The 23534-nt window shown below is 44.2% G+C and overlaps 1 protein-coding gene and 1 long non-coding RNA gene across 17 annotated transcripts in view; one reads left to right on the top strand and one right to left on the bottom strand.

Annotated features, from left to right (window-relative positions):
* Nucleotides 1-23534, top strand: part of PRKAG2 (protein kinase AMP-activated non-catalytic subunit gamma 2) — a 361996-nt gene that overhangs the window by 224074 nt on the left and 114388 nt on the right. For 15 of the 16 annotated variants that reach the window (XR_005593967.1, XR_005593965.1, XR_005593966.1 and 12 more), the window contains one exon: nucleotides 18776-18987. Coding sequence is in view for 11 of the 16 variants with exons in the window: in XM_039524125.1 (XP_039380059.1) it covers nucleotides 18776-18987 (212 nt within the window). In the remaining 5 variants the exon portion in view is untranslated. Of the gene's footprint in view, nucleotides 1-1154; nucleotides 1158-18775; nucleotides 18988-23534 lie in introns of all 16 variants that reach the window. The other variant, XM_039524134.1, reaches the window with a different exon arrangement.
* Nucleotides 12901-16637, bottom strand: LOC120397741. The gene is made up of 3 exons (XR_005593973.1): nucleotides 15934-16637; nucleotides 15712-15853; nucleotides 12901-14804 (listed from the first exon to the last, which is right to left on the bottom strand). It is a non-coding gene; the product is annotated as an uncharacterized LOC120397741 (long non-coding RNA).

Raw genomic sequence — 23534 nt, 5'->3', positions numbered from 1 at the left:
GTCTGGGTCAGCTGCTGCGTGGTGGGGAGCGCCACAGGCTGCAGTGCGTCTCTATTCCTGTTGAATTTTAAAAGGAGCTAGTGTAACCCACACACTGGCACAAGGGAGAATTTTTCTTTTAATAACAGAAGAGATGTTCTGAAAAATATGGATTTCAGAGACAGATGAATTGCTAGTTAAAATTTTGTGCTCCTATAATGTCTTTCCCCAAGGATCTCTTAAGTACTTTACAAGCATTTAATTACTCAAACCACACATCACCCTTGTGAGCATCACAGAAAATAAACAAACGTAAATTGTGCTCTAAGTCAGACTCTCAGCTCAGCCTTAACTATTGGAGCCACTAGTAGCACCTTTGTAATTATTACCCTCGTTTTACAGGTCAAGAAACAGACACACACAGGCTCAGTGACTTGTCCAAAGCAAGCCAATGGCAGAGTCAGGAATAGGTCCCAGGACTTGAGACTTGAAGGCCCCTGCTCTGGTTGCCTTCTGAAGGTGCAATATTTTAAGCACATGCCCAACTCTTAGGGTTAATGGCCACACACATCGAGACGGGTGTACCCTTGTTTGCACTGGCTGCTTTTTTTTTTTTAGCTTTCATGCATGCATGCCAAATAGATAGCAGAATGGTTTTTATATGCATTAACATTCCATACTCTGGATTATGAGGATAGTATGTATACTGTGCAAATCCTTAGTGATTTCAGAGGGACTTTGTATGCTAAGATTTAGATTGTGAGAGTTCTTTTCATATAATTTGTCCCCTCAGTATCAATTGTAATGTCAGTGATGTTTGTTTTTTTCATTTCGTTTCCTTTAACAGGAACATCCAGTGGGAATAACACACACAATTAAAGATAAGGGTCTGATTTAAAGTGACAAAGCAAGGCGCTTCTGAATCACATCTGTGTCTCCAATCCATCCTAAATTTACTCCCTTGTGAAAGCGTACTACAGCACACAGGAGAAGAACTAAGTCACACATTGTTCTGAAACCTCCTAAAATATCTGCTTAAAAAAAACCCCTTGTGTTTAAAGTGGTGATTTGCAAAGCTACTTAATTTTGTGTTAGAAGAGGCCAGTTACTACCTCAACACCTTTAGGTGTATTATAGATCTATATATTGTTCCCTACCCCCTTTTTGTCTTTCAGAATGTAAGCTCTTCAGGGCAGGGACTGTATCATCGTTTATGTTTGTGACGCACCTTGGACACTAGGTTCCACCAGAAGCAAATATTAAACAATAAAAATAATCTCTGGTTTATGACAGCTTTGCCTGCATAAAACAGGACACAGGAGCCCGTGTATGGAAAATCAGCCAGAGGGAGGTTGCAGAGGCAGATATTAGTAGCAGCCTCCCGCTGCAGGGGCCTAGTTCAACCTGGAAAACTTAGCGATGCTGGGCAGTGAAGAGTTATGGTCCGGGCATCCAGGGGACAGTGATTCAATATATCCCTATTGAAATTAGCAGTTGTCCCCTGACATAAACCCCTGGGGAAGAAAGCCAGTGGAAACTTACTTTTTGCTTCCCGTTGGGGGGTGAACCCTGGGCCCCAGTGGTCTCTTGTGCAAGGAAGAGCAGTTTGCCCCTCTCTGACTAGCCCAACATGAACTAAAATAGCAATGAAAACCCACAGTAACAACCCCTGAAAAACTGAGGTCGACAGTGGAAAGAGCAGTTCAGCATTACAGCTAACAGTCCCAATAGGCTCCACTAGAATACAAAACGAATGTGGCTTCATTAAAGCCTCTGCGGCTGAGCGCAAAGTACCCTGTGAGAGCTGAAATACCAGGTGGTGCATTAAGTAAATAAGGCAGTGCTGCCGCAGGCACTGTTTCTCACGGCAGCCAGCTGTAACCGGCATATAGTAGAGCTGACCACGTGAATCTCTGCCATGTGATGCAGTACTATGATTGGCCAATACCTAAATGTCAGACTAGGAAGTCAGTAGGGTTTAGTTTGTCTCTGCAGTTGCCTTGACATTGATAAGGGCCAAGGACTGTAGTAGCTGGCTGGATGTGTTAACATATGCTCATCAGTCAACTTGTTTGGATGTTGATGGGCAACTTGGGGTCTGCAAAGATGCCACATGTCTATCTTGAAATGAGTCATTAAAAGGAGCAGGTGAATTGCTGTTCGAAAGGGTGACTTTTTAAAGTGCAAATATCTGAATCTCTTTGGGTGAAAGACCTCGCTGAAAGGGTGAGTCTTGTACTCATTATTCAAGCATAACTCCTATGAGCGTTACAGGATCTGATTCACTTTGTGTAGTCACCTGCACTTGTGCAAATCAGAATGGGAGCATTTTAAAACCACTGTACACCGCTGTCAGTGACTACACAAAGCGCTAGGCAGTGGTAAATCAGGCCCTCTAGGTATTTTGGAAGAAAGGGTTGAAATATATGAGCACTTGCCTTCACTTTGGTTAGCTTGAGTTAAAACTTGTGTTGCCCCTTACTCAAGTTCTGTCCACACACAAGTGTGATGATGCTTCTAATTCAAGCTGGCTGGCCAGTCCTGGGATACATGCTTTAGCTGGAGTTAGCACAGCTCGGCAGCTGCTAACACAATCTGTGTAGCTCAAGTGTTGTTTCAGTGTGGTCACTCTCATCGAGTTAGGCCAACTCGTGAGGAGTTAACACCAGTGTAGATAATGGAATTGACTCTGCAGTGAAGACATACCCTGAATGTCCATCTCATATAGCGGAAAATGAATAGACCTTTTTTACATTTCACTAGTATTTCAGGTGTGGTTACGTACAGCCTTGGGATCACACAGAAAAGAAGATTTTATTACATTTGCATCTTTCTGTGGTCAAATCCATAAATCCTAAACTGACTTGACGGGCAGGAATCAGTTTGCCTTGTGTCACAGCCCTGGTAAAGCTCTCCCTGCTAGACATTCACTAGGCGGGTATATTTGCATCCCACATGCTGGACCTGTGTGCTTTTAAGCTGCTCTTTATCCGGGTAGGATCTTGCACTGTCTCTTTGGCCTCTGTGGCACGCTTCCTGCCTGGGCATGGATTCTGTTACCTCTTTGCAGAAGTGGGATCCCACAGTCCAGCTGCTATAGACCCCCAGACCAGGGCTGACCCAGCCCCCAAGATGCCCTGGTTGCTTCAGCAAACTCTTTCCCAGAGCTCCAACGTTGTGAACACTCTGGTTTACCATTTACCTCTCCAGGGACACATGATCATGGAAGCACATTACACACAGGCTTTGCAAAGGTTTCTACCACAATTATGCTTTACTTTAGATAGCACAAGAGAGATGCAGCTCTAGATGAAACAATGAAACACCTGTACACGGTTCCCTGCCTCGGATCCCTCACCAATTGGAGCATTCTTTGGGCTCAGGTCACAGTCTTTTGAGATGTCCAGGATCTTTCCTGACCCCCTTCCCTCCTGCACATGGCTTCTCCTCTGGAACATGGAGCTTCCTCTTACTCCTACAGCCAAGTCTCTCTCTATAAGCTCTAAAATGGCCCGTGAGAATTCTCTTCTTTTATAACCTCCAGTCCCCTTATCAGGTTACCCCGATCAGGTTTGTCAGGTGATTGGAGTCCCCCAGCAGCTGATCCATTCCTTAGTTAAGTCTACATGGGCAGACTGGTTTTCTGTAGGCAGTTGGCAACTCTTTGTCCAAGGGGGCTTCCATCTTAATAGAGGACCATCAAGGTTTAACAACCCTCCAGTGTTAGCCCTGTGTCCAAAATGGAGGTAAAAAGACAACAGAGGTGGCAGCCTAGCCCACATTCAAAATGGAGTTTGCAGTCTGAAGCAGACACACAGCGAGTCCCCAATAGGAGACTGACTATGTACAGCTTACAAATTCTGATTTCTCCCAATCATCACCCCTTAATTATCAGAAAGCAGTGTTTCTATATCACTGGGAAGAGCTTAGGTTACTGGGGGCACTGGTGCAAGGAAAAACATTCTGTGCAGAATAATGATCCATTGTGGCAGCGGCAGTTTTGCAGAGTAGATCAAGCGTAGTTTCCAAATGTAAGAATAAGGACCTGCTCCTGGATGGTGTGGAAGTCTGTAGGTGTTTAAGGCATTGAGAACTTTATAGGACCAGACCCTAGGGTTAGGACTGTAATTGAGTATTCTCCATAACCAGTTTCTCTTAAAGGGAATGAAAGTTCTTCAGCGGGAAGAGAAACTCTTATAATTTCCCTGATTAAGGCATTCAGAATGATGGTCTGCTTTTCTCAGCTTTGGGAGCAGTGGCTGTTACTAAATTCTCAGATCTTATGGAGATGATATGATATAAGAACCTAAATAGAATAGAATAACCTGAAGGTTGGGAATTTATATATTTTTGTTTCTTTATTTTTACAGCGTGAAATAGCCAATAAGGCAAAGGCTAATGCCCAGGTGTATGGATTCAGCTATAGAACAGTGATTAAGATAAAGCAATGGTTTGTTAAAACGTGGTATTTTTATTTCATTTGAGCTGTTGTGGGGAAAAGGCGCTAGATGCCTTTTTACTGCTGAAAATAGAGATTTTTCTTAGGAAACTTTTAAAATAACATACTTGAAAATTGATCATAAATCTAATTTAATCTTGTCTCTAGATTGGTCTGGCCATTGCATGCTCTGCATGGGAGCAGAGGAGGATATGAGGAACCTCCCCAGACAACGTGTGGTAGTCTCTGAGTGTAGAGACTGCTGCTCCAAGGGATGAATGTCCCATAAAGGAGTGGATGTCATCTCTTCCATGGTGGCCTGTAGATCTGAGTGCCCATTGGAGGGAAAGGTTGTCCCATCTGAAGTGACAGTGTATCTTGAACATACCTCCATGTGTGCTGAGGGACTGGGAGCAGGGATTATACCTACAGAGAGAGGTGGTGACAGAATCCAGCCCATGTGGACCACCCTCTTACTTGGGCATTATACACAAGGGAGAGGATTTTCCCCTTTAGAAATGACAATGGGCCCTCTCATCACAGAGCTCTGCTGAAGGAGATCACAACACAAACTTTGGAGAGATTTTGAAGGAGTGTTGTCTTGTGGTTTCATTCAAGGGGATTGGAAATCTGGGCTATTGGGTTCTATTCCCAGCTCTACCACTGTTTCATTGCATGACTTTGTCTGAATCATTTAACCTTTCCATTCCCCCATTTCCTTCCTATGGGGGGGAGGGATAGCTCAGTGGTTTGAGCATTGGCCTGCTAAACCCAGGGTTGTGAGTTCAATCCTTGAGGGGGCCATTTGGGGGAACTGGGGTAAAAATCTGGGGATTGGTCCTGCTTTGAGCAGGTGGTGGGACTAGATGATCTCCTGAGGTCTCTTCCAATTCTATGAAAACTTACCTACCTCATAGAGGTATTTTAAGGCTTAATTAGTGATTGTTCAGAAAGACATTTTGTGAACTGCAGAGAAAAAAAAATTATGATACAACAGTGAAACTAAAACTGAGTGTCACTTCCAGTTACCACCTGGGTTAACAGCCAGCAGATTCTCAGTCTTCGTGCAGTTCCTAACTCTCCCATGCAAATACACCATATTTTAAGCAGCACCCATGGAATCCTTTACCTGCCACATGCAGAAACCTGCATTTATTTTAGTTACACTGAAGCTGAACTGCTAAAGCAGGGGAATCAGTGCTGCCCTATCTTACTTGGGAAGCTGAGAGGAAGGGCCACAGTCCTTGGCCACCAGTAGGGAGATGGCTTTTCCATCTCAAATATGGGCTGAATAGTTTAACTATGGGGGCTGTGGCTCGTCAGGAGCTGTGATATTTTGAAACTCTGTGTTGATGAGAATGCTAGGACTGGCAAGAACATTTCCTGGGAAGAATCCATGTTATTTTTGGCACAATGACTATTCAGCTTACTTATCAAGTTTACTTTTTTATAAAGCAGTATGTTATTTTACAACTCTGTACATGTGTACAGTATGCCACTAACACTACTTGATTAAAAAGAGCCAATAATTCTCCACGTGCATGTGGGTGTATCATTTTACAGCCATTAAATAGCTGCATTAAACTTCATATTACATAATTTGCACCATTTGCTTAAGTGCTAAAATAGACGTCGTTTCATGCCTGAGGAGTGAATCAGCTTAATGAACTAATAGTAAGCCCCACTCAGATTCATCAGTAGCCTGCCTACTCCTCTGTTTTCATTGCTAGCAGAAGAATGCAAATGAAAGGGGAGCGTTGTCCTGATTTATGAAAGGAATCAGAGGAAAATCAGCACTCTGAGCCATTGCAAATTAAAAACTTCTTTTGTTTTTTTAAAGACGTTTGAGTCTAAATGATCAGCAAATGCTTAAGCCTTTGCGGGAAGGGATAGCTCAGTGGTTTGAACATTGGCCTGCTAAACCCAAGGTTGTGAGTTCAGTCTTTAAGGAGGCCACTTAGGGATCTGGGGCAAAATCAGTACTTGATCCTGCTAGTGAAGGCAGGGGGCTGGACTCAATGACCCTTCAGGGTCCCTTCCAGCTCTATGAGAGAGGTATATCTCAATTTATTATTATATGAAGGCTTGTTAGTGATGGTTTGGATCCATATATGATCAAACAGATGAAAGTATGAGAATATTGAACAGATCCATAGTCATGTGAGAACCTCAAAAGTGATTTACTGCAAGTGTCCAATAAATCCCACAAATCTGATCAACATTATTCCTAGCAGATAAATGAAAAAAGCAAAAACAATAGCAAACTCCAGACCGTATCACTTGGTTACTCCCCATGTGAGGAGGGTCACAACTCCCTTCAAGTACCAGCCAAAATTGACCATTGTGTGCACAAGTGGCAGGGATGATCATGTTCTGAAACAGCAGCATCCCACATTCCTCTGAAATCTGCAGCAGCCACCTCTGTAGGTGTGTGGTTCGTGAAAGGCATTGTGTGTGCAGGAAAGGTGGTGTCCTTTTTTCTGCAAGGGGATGACTTGAGCCTGTAACATAAACATATGTAGCAGAGCTGTCGAGTTGAAGGGAGGCACTGGCAGGAGACCGCAAGCTGTGAGCATTGTTTCCCATAAAAAAACAGCCGCATCCTGCCATGTTGCTGGTAGATGACAGCATCCATGGTGGGTGTCGCCCACTCTGCAAAGGAAACCTAAGAGAGAAGCTGTGATTTCAAATAACCCCAAGAGGGAAAAAAAGCAGTGTGCTGGTTTATTAATTCTTTCCTCTCAAGTCCTAAAGGAGGGTGGGTTTGCATAGGAATATCTGAGTGGGAGGAACAGATAAAAGCTATTCAGAGTCAGGACTTTAAAGGAAATTATTGTGTGAGGGATTGGCCTGTATAGAGAAATCAGTTATATTAGCAGCTGGTGTATTTTTATGACAAACTAAATATCCTGGTTGGTATATTTTATTCTAGAGTTGGCCAAAGATGTGGCCCTTAGCTTCTGTCATCTTCAATACACTGATGAATTCTACGCATCCCATCCTGTGTGGGCCATCTCAATCTAACCTGAGGCTCCTCAAACTGAGATGGAGCATTGCATGCTGGGATCCATACATGCAGTGGACCACACTCATACTTCTAGTTTGCCCATTTTACTCAAGTTAAGGAAGGTCTTTGGGCGCTTGGCAAGCTGCCAGTGTGTTCCTGTCAAACAATGGGATGCATGCCTGCTTTTGCCTTCTATATATGAGTTTGAGTGGTTTCATATTAAGAATTGTGTTGAAATTCCAGTGTTTTAGGTGAGCAGATTGGAAAAAAAATGTACATCTTGTAGCTACTGTGGTTGCTATGATAAAGTCAACAGTTGCCAAACAATGATATCTGAGATGTCACGTTTTTCCTCCCATACTTAGAATGGGGGGAAAACTGCAGTATCTCAGATAGAACAGTATGGTTAACAGTCGATTGTTTAATGTCAGTCACTATACTTCAAAACTATAGCCTGTAATATTTCCGAAGAACAGAGAAAATGTATTAATGCATTGTTTGGGTTTAGCATGGTGATCTCAAATCTTTCCTGTGTTTGAGGATGTGCTATAATGTGAACAGCTGCGTCTGTATGTTAATTCAAATTAAAATTAAGGACAGCTTGCAAATCTTGGGGCTTATGAATCATCAGTAAGAAGCAATGCAAACAATTCTCTATTTTTTATTGCCACCAGAAAAGACATTAGAAATGAAATGAAATGCAAAACTGTAATAATGGAGTGGAACAAGGCAAAAAGTTTTCGTTCTCCCTTAAAATTGGACAAGAAGAATCACTGGAGAATTATAGGGCACAGTCCTGCACCAACAGGGGATGGACTGGATGGACTAGTCTTGTTCATCTCTAATGTATTTTGTGTTGACTAAAAACTATTACTTTATCTGTTCAGTGGAGGAAATGCAGAGCAGTTTAGGTTTGATATTATAAAGACACTTGGTTCATAGTACATTTCTCCAGTGAGGGAAACGTTGGGTGATGGGGAATTCTTTGTACATGAGTTCACCTCCTTATTAAAATCTATAAAAATTTGAGGGGATCTTAAATATTTTCCCTCTTCAGACTCCTAGCTGAATACGGAGTTTTCTTGACTCCATTGTGGAGGTGTCTAAATTTTCTGGCTATTTCTTACTGCGTCCTTGTTTTAAGTGTACTTTCTCCATAACGTCATTTGTTCTGCCTGATTTGTTTAGGAGAGCTTTTAGTAATGTGTGAACAGGCTTCTTTCTTCCCAAGGGAAGAAGTTAAACCTTCCTTTAGTGCATTTGAACCAAGACTGTTAAGTAGCCTGTGATGTATTGTTTCTAACCATGTGGTATAGCTATATCTCACTTTCTTTTCATTATGTTTTATACGTGGTAGAACAGTCTAGCTACTGTACGCACATATGACTTCAGGTATTTCTAGAAATATTGGCTGTTTAGATGTTAGTCCAATAGGTTTTAAATTAGTGCAAGGTTTTGTTAGTCCAAAATTTATTTTGGCTTTATGAAAAATCTGAAACTTGCATTTTTAATGTGACTTGGCCTTTACAAAGATCCTTATATTGGATTTACAAAGCTGAGATCTATAGCAGCAGCAAGCTTTTTGTTTCAATATTAATCATGGGATAGCATATGTGAATCTCAAAATGCTTTACAAATACAGATAAATTAGTTCTCACAACGACTCTGGGAGGTAAGATCTTAGATGTTAGACTAGATGATCTAATAGGGCTTTTCCATACTGTCTCCTTATGGAAAAATTATCCCCACTTTGCAGATGAGGAAACTGTCAGAGAGGGTAAAGCCCAGATTTTCGAATGGGTGCTTCAGTTTTGGGTGTCCAACTTGAGAGACACGGGTCTGATATTCAGATGTCCTGAGTACCAACCACTCCCATTAACTTCATTGGAGTTATGGGTGCTCAGCACCTGTGAAAATCAGGCGGCTGGTGTCTTAAGGGGGGCTTCCAAAAACAGAAGTTCCCCAAATTAGTGGACATTCTTGAAAATGGAGGCCACAATGACCTGCCTGCAAGAAGCGTCTGGCAGAGCAGGGACTAGAACCCAGATTTCTTGACTCTCCCTCAGGTGCTCAGCAGCCAGTTTCATATTCCTAATGGGGTGAGAATAGTCCTAAAAGATGTCACTCTTCAGTCTCCTTTGATACACTGCTTCCTGTGCCCTCTCTAGCTGGGATGCCAGCTTTCTCAGGACAGTGAGTCTGTAGCTACCCTGTGTCTGGTAATAATCCTGTCGGCCCAGTTTATTGATATTGGAAATGGTTTCTTTTGACTCACTGAGTCCATTAGCTCAGGATGGACTCGTCCCAGCAGCAAGGTTTTCAGAACTAATGTGGTTTTTTTCCCTTTTAGTGGTTTGTCAGTTTCATCAGTTCCAGCTTCCCCAAACGCTAAACACTCTGCAGACTCTTGAACAGCCATAAAAGATACCAAAGATAAAAGTACCTTTGCAAGCACCATTTATCTAAACCTGTCAGAAACTGAGAATTGAACGGGAAAGTTGGCTTCCTTTATAATCTTGAAAGATGCTGAGCAACCTCAATTCCCACTGAAATCAATAGGAGTTGAGGATATTCAAAATACTGCAGATCTTTTTTCTTTTTTTTTTTTTCTTGCATCTCACTGTGGCATTTTGCATTAAGCATCATCTGTATATGTCTGCAACACCCACTCTGAACCAGACTTGTGATTAGTGCGGTCTAATCCACAGGGATGCAGTTCTCCCCAACAAACCATAAGTGCTGGAAAGGGCAGCTGTAAGTCTGGGAAGAAATGAAGGAAGGGTGGGAACTTGTTTTGATCCCAGTAAAACTGAATCATTTAGGATTTAGGATCTTCATTAAAACTGTAGAGAAATAAACTAAATATTGCATAATACCACACTAAATAAACCCCATGTTAGAGCATCAACAGTATTTTTCTGGGCATTTTGTGATCTTAAAGTCAATTTTATTTAACTTGTTGAGAACAGTAAAACGATCAGGAGAGGCTTAGCAAATGTCCTTTTTATGTGTTCTTCATAAAAACCATGAAGTCCCTCATTAATTTCTTTAATCATTAGATGCGGTAACTTTCCCCTGGAAATGTCTGGGATAACAGAGAGACAAGGTGGGTGAGGTAATATTTTTTATTAGATAAAAATATATTACCTCACTCACCTAGTCTCTAATGTTCTGGGACCAGCACTGCAAACAGTGGGATAACAGAGTCCTTCCTCGGCTGTCTAGTTAATAATTTCCTGACCGTATCATCAGTGCCTTAGCAACTACTTGACTAAACTCAAACTCCCCTTTAAACATGTCATTCAGCTTGGTTAAGGTGTGGCCTGACCCTGACAGGTACTGAGCATCTCAAACTCCCTTTGAACTGAGTGGAAGTTGATACAAAATATTTCTTAGGCCTTGCTGACCCATACCCAAACCCTTCCTCCCCCCCTTTTTTTTTTTGTGGTAGTGGAGTTAGTAGATATACTTCATTGGGGTAAAAAGTGACTTGCTATTGGTGCAGCTTTCCCCAGTCTGAAACCAAGTTAAACAGCACCACTTCAAGCCTCAATTTACACCGATGCAGTGCATCTGCACTAGGGTGCAAAAATCCCCAATGGAGACAAGCCCTGAGGATTAGACCCATAACAAGTAGCTGTGAAAATGGGTTTGTAAGGTTCTCTCAAGCATTTGTTTGTGTGATTTCTGGTTTCAAAAAACCTTTCTGCATGCTAATGTGAATTTTTTTTGTTCAGTCCCATTCTATGGACTAAAGTCTTCTGATTACACACACAAATCCCTTTAAGTACACTATGTGGGCTCAATTCAGATGTGGTGTAAGTGGTTCAACTCACTTAAAGCATGTAGACCTATTTACCTTGGGCACATGGTTTACATTACTGTAACTTCATTAAAGGTAACGGACTTAGTCCTGAATTACACTGGCATGAGAGAGAAGAGAATTGGGTCCTGTGTGTTTATTGATAAAGATACACATACAGGCCTTATTTAGATTCATACTTTATGTGGATATACTGTATCTGTTTCACTAGTTTCTTATTTGTAATGAGGTTCACAGATCTAATGTCATAGATTTGTGGACCTCATTACTCCAAGGAAGGAAATGTTCATGTGGGGCATGGATAAATATTCCTGACTTGGATGATAGACGTAGCTAGATCAAACTATGTAAACACAGTGCAGAACTGCTATAAGACTACTTGCTGAAGTACAGGGGAGGTGGGATGCACATTCCAAGTGAAGTTGTATTTTCACAAGGAAAATGACACATTTGTTTTCAGCATACGGTTCCTCCTCAACTGATGTTGAAAACTATTTAAATGTTAATGTAGATGGGACAAAAGCATTGTTAGCGCTATTACAGAAAGCAGTGAGACCATCTCACTTGGAAAATGTACCTCACTTCTTCTCCAAGTAATGTCTCTGTGGGTGCTCCATTAACGTGAGCATGTGCCCTGCACCTTTGATGGAGATTTTTGGTAGCAGTGCCTATTCTGCCTGCACATTCACCCTACACATCTTCGTGCCTTGAACTGAGGCTATACTGCAGGGGTGGCCAAACTGTGGCTCGTGAGCCACATGCGGCTCTTACTGTTAAAGTGCGGCTCGCAAGCCCCCAGCTCCCCCCAGTCTCCATCTCCAAGACTGGGGGGAAGAGTCGGGACCTCTGCCTTGCAGGGGGTGGTGGGGTAGGGGCTTCTGTCCAGGGGGAGGGGGATCCCGGGGCTTCAGCCCTGTGGGGCGCACCTGCTGGGGCTTGGTGCTTCAGCAGGAGTGGGGCTGAAGCCCTGAGCCCCGGCTTCTGGCAGGTGTGCCCCGGCTCTTGAACTTCGAAAGATTGTCATACGAGGCTCGGTGGGCCAGGAAGTTTTGGCCACCCCTGCTGTATAGGGCTCTGTGGGCAAACTGACCCCAGTTCCTACTCCACCGCCTTTGGCCAGAGACGGTATCTAGCATGTGACTGTGCTGTATCTGTTTCCCACTTTTATTAGTGTTTTAGCTTTATAGTTAGTTTTAATACCTTACAGCTGGAACGTTTGTTACCTTATTTAAAAAAAAAAAGACAGAAAAGATTGTTTTTTCTTTTCCCCCATTGAGGGGCTTGAACAACTTTTTCTTTTGTCGGGGATGCCAGGCTCACTGGGATTTAAAAGATGCCTTTCTTACTGAGAAGCAGGCCTTGTTAGTGATGGGCACTCCCACTGCATTCATTGCTTGGGCGTATTGCACACCTCTCTACCTCAGCACATTCCAGGCCAATGGCGACTGCGGGAAGCGGTGGCCAGCATATCCCTTGGCCTGTGCTGCTTCCTGTAGCCCCCATTGGCACTGACAATTAATGAAGCCCTCTCGGAGCCAGCCAAGTCCATCTGGCAAACCCCAGCAACACCCACCACCACTAAACCACACGGAAGAGGGATGATTAAAAAATACTATGTCCCACCCAGGGATTCTGAATTTTTATTTTCTCATTCTACACCAAACTCTCTGTTCATGGATGCAGCCAATGAAAGGAGTAGGCAGCATATCCAAAAAGCCATCCCTTTATAATAAGGACTAGAAAGGTCATAAAAGCTATTCATCAACAACACTTCAGGATAACTCACCACCAGGTGCTGATGTTAGAATACGACTACCTGAATTAAGAGAAATTTAATACTTTTACTGACCATTTACCACAGGAACATCGTGAACAGTTCAGCTCCATAATAAAGGAGGGTCAGCTTTTAGCAAAAACTTCGCTGCAAGCTTCACTCAATGTGACAAACAAGGCAACCAAGTCTGTTTCCACCACAGTACCAATGAGGCAAGCTTCCTGGCTTCAGTTGTCCCAGGTTTTCACAGGAGGCACAATCGACTGTGAAAGATTTACCTTTCAAAGGCCAGAGGCTTTTCGCAGATTCCACAGACAACTCATACCCTAAAACACTCTAGGACAAAACTTAAGTTTTTAGGGATATACACTCCTGTAAAAAATAAGGAAGTTTAGCAGGTCTCGGTCAATACAAAGATCCCAATCTGCTCAATTTTCTGCCTTCTGCAGGCCACCAGAAACGCTGACCAAGAGGTTGAGGTTTTCAAAGAAAAAGTCTGCAACTACCTAGACTGCTTCATCCCAGCCTTCAGCATCATTCAAACACCATTTTTGATGGTTTGGTCAAGAGTCCAGACCATCCAATGACCAGGTTTTATCAACTGCTGGACACATCTCTTCTTCCTCAATTTGAATACCACCTCTCTCTTTCATCAAGTACAGGAGACTATAACATTGGACAAATGGGTATTGGAGGCCATTACTTTGTCTGTACTATCAAGTTTACCTCCACCCCACCCTTCCTTTTCCCCCTTCAGGGGCTCCTCTCATGAGCAATTGCTGACACAGGAGATCTCATCACTTGTAAGTCTAGGAACCATAGAGTTTCGACACAGGGGAAAAGGGTTCTATTCAAGATATTTTCTGATACCAAAGAAGAATAGGTTGGTGGCAGATACTACATCTCAGACAATGGAACAAGCATGTCAGACATCTGAAATTCAGGATCATGTCCCTAGCAGCTATAATTCCCTCCCTGGAATTAGGGGACTGGTTTGTGAGCCACAACCTCAAAGATGCCTACTTCCACGTAATGATTCAGCATTCTCACAAAAGATTTCTTTGTTTCACTTTCAATCACAATCATTAACAGGTTCTACACTTTTTGGCCTGTTATCCGCCCCAAGGGTGTTCTTAAAAATCATGGCTGTCGTAGCTGCCTACCTCCGTCATATAGGGATAACTGTCTTTCCCTGCCTTGACAACTGGTTCCTCAAGGTTTGGTCATATCAGGAGTTAGGTTTGCTGTCCAAACAACGACGTCACTATTCTGAAGGCTAGGCCTGCAAATAAATCTCAAGAAATCTATCTTGACCTCTGTACAACGAATTCTCTTTATCGGAGCACTTCTGGATTCGATAATGGGAAGAGAGAGTTTATCTCCCTCTTGACAAGTTCCTTGCTCTAAAGAACCGTGTGCAAGAGTGCAGCTCATCCCTCAAGTTCCAGCAAGGACATGTCTGCAACTGCTGTTATGTATGGTAGCTTGCGTTTTTGTAACACAAAGCAGCAGTTTGTATCTTCAGTATCTCCAGGGGTGGCTCAGGACTGTTTGTGTACCCAACAAACAGTATTAACAAGCAAGTATCTGTGCCCAATCAGGTCTTGCAGTCAGTCATCTGGTGGCTGAATCCATCCAAAGTTTGTGCAGGAATCCTGCTCATCCAGAATCCCCTACAGTCATAGTAATGTTGAATGCTTCCCTTTTGGGATGGGGAGCACATTGGGGTCCTCACACAGTCCAAGACAAATGGTCACAACAGGAACAGTGCTTGCACATCAATCTGTTGGAATTAAGGATGGTCAGAAATGCTCCAGTTTCTTTCCCTACTTAAAAACAAGTCTATCAAGATCATGACAGCCTTGTATGCATGTATTATATCAATTGTCATGGTGTAGCGTGTTCCCCCTCGCTCTGCCCCAAAGCGATAAAGCTTTGGGAATGGTACATAGCCAATCAGTTAGTCATTTAATCTTCCTACCTTCTGGGTATACAAAACACCATGGTGGACCTGAGCAGAGATTTCTCCCTAAATTACGAATGAGAGGTGTACTCTCGAGTCCTCAACAAAATATTCATGGCTTGGGGATTTCCAGAGGTCGATTTTTTTTTTTTTTACCACAGCAGCCAACACAAAGTGCAGGAAATTGTGTTCCAGAGGGGGGCTTTATTACCAATCTCTAGGAGATGCTTTCGTCATTACATGGACAAAAGGTTTTCTCTCTGCATATCCTCCAACTCCAGGCTTAGTCAATAGGTCAATTAAGTGCCAAACTGGTAAATAGTACAATGGGTCAATGATATGATATTCTTAACCTTTTTCCAGAGGGTATGGCTGGAGAGTCTTGCCCGCATGCTCGGGGTTCTGCTGACCGCCATATTTGGGGTCGGGAAGGAATTTTCCTCCAGGGCAGATTGGCAGTGGCCCTGGAGGTTTTTCGCCTTCCTCCGAAGCATGGGGCAGGGGTCGCTTGCTAAAGGAGTGGGTAGATCGGCTTATGTGGCCTGCATCTTGCAGGAGGTCAGACTAGATGATCATAATGGTCCCTTCTGATCTTGAATTCTATGATTCTATGAACTCCATTGCTCTTAAAAGTTCTTATCAAGGTCAGACACGACAAAGCCAAAATCATTTTGATTGCACCAACTTGGCCAAGGCAAGTTTGGTTTCCTTACCTCATCAAACTCACCTCTTGCCCTCTGTGGCAGCTCCTGAACAAACCTTGACTGTTGTCTCAGAATGCAGGTCAGGTGCTCCATCCTAATCTGAACATCCTGCAACTACAAGCTTGATTCCTCAATGGTTCTTGGGACTAGAGACCACATGTTCATCTGAAGTACAAAAGACACTGGTAAATAGCAGAAAGGAATCTACTAGACAAATTTACCTTCAGAAATGGAGAAGATATAACCTTTGGTGTAACTGGTGCCATCTTTCTCCTATCCAGACATCTCTTTCCTCAGTCTTTGATTACCTGTTGGAACTGAAAAATTCAGGCCTTTCTATGAGTTCCATCAAGGTTCATTTAGTGGTAATGATAGCTTTCCATATGGCAGTAGAAGGTTTCTTAGAATTCGCTCATCCGACCACCACAAGATTCCTAAAAGGACTTTTTCTGCAGATTAGAGCCCCAACACCATTTTGGGATTTTCAGCCTAGTTCTTAACTAGGCCCTTGAAACAACTCTTTGAGCCATTAGCTACATGATTGCTGCTACATCTGTCTACGAAGTTAGTCGTCTTGGTGCTCACCACTTCTATTCAAAGAGTTGGGGAGATGGGAGGCTCTAATGGCCACCCTCCTTTTGCTTTGTTTTCCAAGGAGAAGGTATCTTTACAACCTCATCCAAAGATCTTATCTAAGGTGTCCTCTGAATTTCATATCAACCAAACTATTTACTTTCCGGGTTTTTTTCCTAAGCTGCATAAGCCTACACAAGAGTCTGCTTTTCATACACTAGATATTGTGAGCATTAGCCTTTTACTTAGACAAGACTAAGCCATTCTGGAAACCCCTAGACTCTTTGTTTCTATTGCATAGAGGTCTAAGGGATCATGTGTCTCCACTCAGGGCATGTCTACACATGGATAAAAACCCTATGGCTGGCCTGGGTCAGCTGACTTGGATTAGTGGGGGTTGGGATCTGGGGCTGAAAAATCTCTGGGTAGACGTTTGGCCTTGGGCTGAGCTCTGGGACCCTCCACCCTCGCATGGTTCCAGAGCTCAGGCTCCAGCCAGAGCCAGAACACTGAGATTTTTCAGCCACACAGCCCAAGTCAGCTGTCTTGGGCCAGCCACGACCACTTTCTAAATGGTTCTCGATGTATTATTGCCTGCTACGGGTTCACTGGGGTTATACCTCACTAAGAGTGATTGCACATTCTGCTAGATGACAGTCTACATCTGTAGCCCTACTTAAAGACATTCCAGTTGCTGAAATCTGCAGGGTTGCAACATGGTCCTCGTTGCACATGTTTTCCGACCACTATGTCTTAATTCATGCTGCAAGATCAGATGCGGCAGTAGGCAACGCAGTTCTTTCTTCAGTGGTGTTCTGAAACTCTCATCTCCTTAAATGGTTACTGCTAAGTCACCTAAAATGGAACACCGTGATGGGGTGTGCAAACCCCACACTGGACAACAAGGGGTTAAGGAACTACTCCAGGCTCAGCCAACCCCACCCCACCACACCTGTAGCAAATGCACCAACTGGAAGAGGAATTAAAAGGCAGGGAAGTAGCTCACTTGGTGGCAGACTGGGAAAGAAAGCAAACGTGCAGTGAAGGGCTGAGACAAAGGCCGAATCTTTCCCCAAAACAACTGCCCAAAGCTCCCTCCCTGATGCAAGGGAGGGGCTGCTATAGAGACAGCCTGAGAGGGAAGCATTCCTCTCTCCCTCTTATACAAACTCTGGACTTTGGAAATTCCTTTTGTTTGGTCTGGACTACCCCTGCAGGGGAAGACCCTACAAATGAGCTGCCCAGGAGGGTGGGCCATACCACAGGAGGAGGCAGTTGCCACCCATGAGAAGAAGAGAGCTACCACGCTACACACTGCCACCAGAAGGTGTCTTAAGATGAGCGGTCACCCTTCGCACCATCTTAACCCAGACAGCAACTTTGAGACAATCGCAAGGTGGGAGATAGGACGTGGTCCAGGGAAGGCAGCCTTAAGCAACCCCCTGGCTGTTAGATCACTGATCGTCCTTAAAAGGCCTGGGTCAGAGCCCAGTGGAGTGGGAGGGTCCTGGCTCCCCTATCAACAACCCTCCTGTAAGTCACAGGCCTAAGCTATGACCAGTACATGGCATGACCCTACCAACGGACCCCTGAGCAAGGACCATCACAAGCACCCACAGGTACTGCTCGAAGGGGAATGAGAGGTTACTCACCTTGTGCAGGTACTGCAGTTCTTCGAGGTGTGTGTCCCTGCAGGTGCTCCACCACTACCTGACCTCTTCCCCTCGGCTTCAGAACTGCCTCTGTGGGCTCTGCGGCAGAGGAGCAATGGAGGGCCCTATATAGTCTTGGTACAGGGCATGAGGATGTCATGTGAGCTGGCAGAACGGACACTGCTACCAATAATCTCCAGTCAAAGGTTGGGTGCCTGCACACCTAAAGTGGAGCACTCACAGGGGGACACATCTTGAAGAACTGAGTAACCTTTCCTTCCCCTGTACCTTTGCTCCTAATTTTATTCTAACTGCTGGCTTGGATTTTTCTTTGATGATAAAATGAAGGGAAAAAATAAAAACATTTAAAGCTGTTGAGCTCCTTGCATATAAGATATTGTCATTCTGAGATTAGTGTGGATATTAAAAGTAATAATAGTGCTGTACACTTACATAGCTTCTGTCATTTGTGAATGTCCATGCTTTTCAAGATAGATAGCTCCTGTTATCCCCATTTTACAGACAGGAAAAGAGAGACACAGGAAGGCCAAGTGATTTGTCCAAGGTGATACAAGCTAGTGGCACAGCTGGGAATAGATTCCCAGTTCTCTGCTCTTAACCACTGCACAATGCTCTCTCTTTGTATAATGGATTATACACATAGGATACATTTGAATTATTTAAGTTTTAAGCAGAGGAAGGAGGAAATCCTCTTTAGAAACAGGAGGATGAGATGTGTATTCGTTTTTTTTGAGGGAAGGGTAGAAAAATTGGCTGAGCAAGTGCAGGCTTAGTTTTCAGCTTAGATTCTTCTCCGTTCTTGTTTTGACCTGCACTTTAATAATGTTTTCTTTGTTTACAGCCTCCGGCCTCTCATCTTCTCCATCTACCCCAACACAAGTGACCAAGCAGCCTGCATTTCCTCTTGAATCCTATAAACATGAACCTGAGAGACTAGAAACGCGGTTTCACTCTTCTCCTCCGGACACAGGGCAGAGGTTTACTCTGCCTCCACCCCAAAATGCAGCCAAGCCTCCCACGGTGATGCCAACTCCCTGTGCTACCTCAAAAACAGTAAGTGGAGTATTTTGTTTAGCCTTTTCAATAGGGAGAGACTTGTGTGTGTTAGTGTTTTTAATGGCTAAGAAGCTGGGAACTGTACATGCATAATGTGGGGCAGGTTGTGGGTAGTTGTACTCCTTTATATCAGGGATGTCCCAAGACTTCACCATGTTCCATAGACAATATGCCATCTGTAATCTGAAGAAAACTATGCAGTGGTTATAGGTCCTAGCATCTACATTTTGATCTGAAGTGCCAGGTCAGGGTAGGGTAAAGTTGTTCAGCCTGCGTGTTTTTTCTCCCAAGCCAACCTCTGAAATGGAGCTAGTAGAAAAGGAGAGTTTACATAATTTTCCTGCTGGTCAATCATGTGGGGAAGAACCAACCACCACTTGAAGCAAAAACTCTACCATAGTATCAGCTGCACCAGTCCCCAGCAGGTTTTCTTCCCCTAGTCCAGCAAAATGAGAAAGGAAGAGCACAACCGCAGGGCCGGTGCAAGGATGTTTCGCACCCTAGGCGCAAAACTTCCACCTTGCGCCCCCCTCCCTGCACCCCTGCCCTGAGGCACACCCCCCCACACACCAACTCCCCCCCCCCTCTGCCCAGAGGCACCCCCCCCCCGTGGCAGCTACCCCCCTCCACCCTGAGGTGCCCCCTTGTGGCAGCTCCCCATCCCCCACCCTCTGCCCTGAGGCACCCCCCAACCCCAGCTCACCCCTGCTCCACGCAAGAGAACGAGCACCCTGAGCACGCCGTCGCTGCAGGCGGCCCTCCCCGCACTCCCCTGCCCCAGCTCCCTCCGCCTAAATGCCTGCGGCGACCAGGGCGGCTGAGATCCAGCCGCCGCGGTTGCTGCCGAAGAAAATGCCGCCCCCCAAATCCCAGCACCCTAGGTGACCGCCTAGGTCGCCTAAATGGTCGCACCGGCCCTGCACAACCGCCAGGGGACATGGGCAGCTCCCAGGAGCAGAGATTCCCTGGCAACATGTCAGCAGACTGCATATTACAGTAGCCATCAATGCGTCTGGCTACTTCATTGTTGTACGTGAAAGGCTGGTTGTGGGTGTTTCTGACTTCCCAGCATATTTCAGTAACACACTCATTGCAAAACTTCCCATACAATGATAGCATATACAATCCAACAGGATATTAATGTTCAACAGATCAAGACTTTTAGAATGATACCTTATAAGGCATACTTTGTACAAAACATCCCATAATCATATCACCATAGTAAATATGGGGGTGCCAGGGTGTTGCTTTGGAATGCAGAGTGTGACAGTGACATTGTAAAGTGTTGTCACCAGTTGGTGTATTTTAGTGTTGGATGCATCTATACAAATGAAAGGTCGGGAGGAATGTAAATATTTAGGGCCTGATTCCCCTTTGCTTTCCACCGTATGTCATCATTTATACCTGGGCAGAGTAGGTATAAAATGCTGCCATTCTGATTTAGTTATCGTCACTTTGCCCCAATATAAATGATGGCAAAAGGTGCAAAGCAGTGGGGGATCAGACCCTTTATGTTTAATTTTCAACAGATGTCTTAAAAACCTATTAAATCCTTGATAAGATCTACTGAGTGGGCAAAGCGTTAGCTTTAGCTCACGAAAGCTCATGCTTAAATAAATTTGTTAGTCTTTAAGGTGCCACAAGTACTCCTGTTTTTTTTTCGTTAGGAAAATGTGACTCACCTTCAACAGCTTGGAGATGAATATGAGACTGATAGGTTCAGGATTCTTGTCTTTTAATGACTGAATAGCTCACACTTTTCTCAGCAGTGCAGGTACACAGCATTGCTCACATATCTGACCACAGTAGAGGAACAACATTATTTTATGAGCATTGCATGCACACTTTGTTGTCTTCATTTATCCTGACTTTCTCTTTTGTTGTGGGGTAATAAAACATTTGTGTTCATAAAGCACATACCATAAACAAGTCTCTAAAAGCCTTGCTGCTTATTAAGGCAGTTTTTTCTCTGGTTAATGATTATTTTAAATCCCCTCTATAGATTATATGATAAATGATTCATGCTAACAGCTGTGGAATGCCCCTAGGTACACAGTTTTGTCAATCAGAGGGAGGCTTGTATGCAGACATGGCAACCTGTCTCAGACATCACTTAAAAGATGAAATCATGTTTCTTTCAGAAACTTTTTATGTACTAGTCTTACAGTTAACATCTAAAATTACTGTAACTGAAAGAATTTAGAAAAAAAAGTCTCTATTTATTTACTTTGCGAGTCTGTGTTTTCCTCTATGTAGTCAGTTATTTAGTTAGGCCCCAGTCATTCAAATATTTATGCACATGCTTAATTTTAAGCACGAGTAGTTCCATTTTATTTATTAATTATTATCATTATTATTATTTGTATTGTGGTAGCATGTAGGAGCCCCAGTCAAAAACCAGGATCCACTGTACTAGGCTCTGTACGAACACACAACAGAAGAGGGACCTAAGGGGAGGTGTAGAACCAGTAGCTAGAACTAATTTTACCTTGCCTTTTAGAACTGACTAGATTTCAAGTTGTTTCTGTCCCTATACAGAACTGGCCTTTGGTGTGCCTGGGAGTATGGCATTGAAGGGGTAAAAATCTGCTAAAGAGAAAGGGGGAGGGGAAAAATAATACTATTAATTTCCCTCCTGATATAATCTCAAAATTTCCTGTTGTGAAGAGCACTTTGAAGGATAGAATATTATCTTGAGCCTTAATTTTGGAGAGAGGACGAAAATGTCGGAGGCAGCTCTTGACAGCAAGTAAAGAAGCATACCTCTTAAGAGCAGATAATCAGAATACTACACACCAATCCAAGTAATTAACCCCACACCGAATGGATGTTCAGATTAATTACTATATGACACATCTCTGCAGTGGTATTTGTGGGCACTACTTCTAAAATTTTAGATATTCATTAATATGCATACCATATTCTTTCAATAATGTATGTGTGTTTGTATCTGTGGGGCCAGAGTGGTGTACTGAGGAATTTAGCTGATAAGAGATCAAAGCTGTAAAGAGAGATTAGCATGCGCTACACTTAATAGGCCAAGTGCAACTTGATTTTTCAATGTACAGTTCATGAGACGGCTTGTACTTTGACCTCGAGTTGTTTGGACTGTGTGACCTTCAGGCAATAAGTGGTGAATGATAACTTATTCTTCTTTAATGGGAAATTACTAACTATGATTGGAATGCAAAGAGGTTGTCAATTTAATAGTGAACGTATTTCCCGGTTTCTGCTTTGCCCGTTTTGAAATGGAAAATAATATGCTGAGCTTAAGGTTGCTGTTCTCCTTTTTATTCCCTCCTCACTCCTTCCTCTGCAGTGTTATAGGTCGATGTGATGAAAGGGCCAGGGTTCCATTTATCACAAAAATGTACATGTTTGCAGAGGACATCACTCCCCAGCCCATTTCAGGGCCTTGTCCTCCCCTCCACGAGAATAAATCATGCAGAGGAAAGAGAACTCCCTGCTTATCAACATGTGGAGCTTCCTTTGAATTCTCCTATTGGGGAGACCAGGGTTTGTGCTCGTGCCCCTCCCAAAAGAAGCCAAGGGTAATGCACCCTTAATGGCAAGATCTCCAGGAGGCAAGAGCATCTGCAGAAATGCCCCTTGCCTCCTCTATGCCCTCTGGTTCTATAGCCTCCCACCAGTCTCTGTAAACATGACTTTTGGTCATGCATCGGGCACTCCGCCTCTTACACTGTGGTTATTCCCCTGCACCCATCTAAAGGGGACTCCTCAGCAAGAAAGGGAAGCCTTAGCCTAGAGCCCTGCAATGGGACTGGGGTCCCACAGAACTGGCTGCCATAATAACAGGAGTGAGATGGGAGTGGGATTAAAAATAGTCCCACTCAGGGCTCTCAGCTTTGGCTGTTTTACCCTGCAGGTGTTTCTCCTTGGGGAATTCTGTGCCACTGTGCATGTGCAGAATTTATGTCCCCCACAGATTTCTTTGTTTCCTTGCAGAAAAATGACTTTGACAGGGAAGCAAAGGGAAGCCACAAAAGCGGTCATGCAACCCTCCCCAGCAGTATGTTTTGGGTGCCCATGGCAGCCAGCAGAGAGGCAAATCACTGTGGGGTGGGGGGCAGGACTGGGGAAGACATGGCTAGTGGCTCCTAACCTGCACCGGGCTTAGCTGCTAGTCCCGGCTCGGCTGGGGAAGACGGGACTTCCTCTTCCCCTGCACTGCATTCAGGTCAGGCCCACCCCCAGATTTCTCCCCCGGCTGTAGGAAGCTCTGCAAACTCCCCACCCCTCAGCACTTCCTGCACCCATCGCTCCCCAGCTGCAGGGGGAGGGATCACTGTACAGGGAGCTGCCCCCCATCCATCCAACTCCTGTGCATCCACATCCCCTCATACCCAGACCCTGCTGCTGAGCCTGACCCCCACACACACCCAGAATCCCCCTCAATGAGCCCTCCTCAATGAGCCTGCATGTTGTCCATCCCAATGAGCCACCCGCACCTGGATCCCCACACTAAGAGTCCCACTCCCCTTGCACCTGGATCCCAACCCGCCCACTGAGCCCCCCATACACAG

Source organism: Mauremys reevesii, linkage group 2, assembly GCF_016161935.1.
Source record: "Mauremys reevesii isolate NIE-2019 linkage group 2, ASM1616193v1, whole genome shotgun sequence".
Classification (NCBI taxonomy): Eukaryota; Metazoa; Chordata; order Testudines; family Geoemydidae; genus Mauremys; species Mauremys reevesii.
The sequence above is the reverse complement of the archived record's forward strand: the minus strand, read 5'-3'. Positions and strand labels throughout refer to the sequence as shown.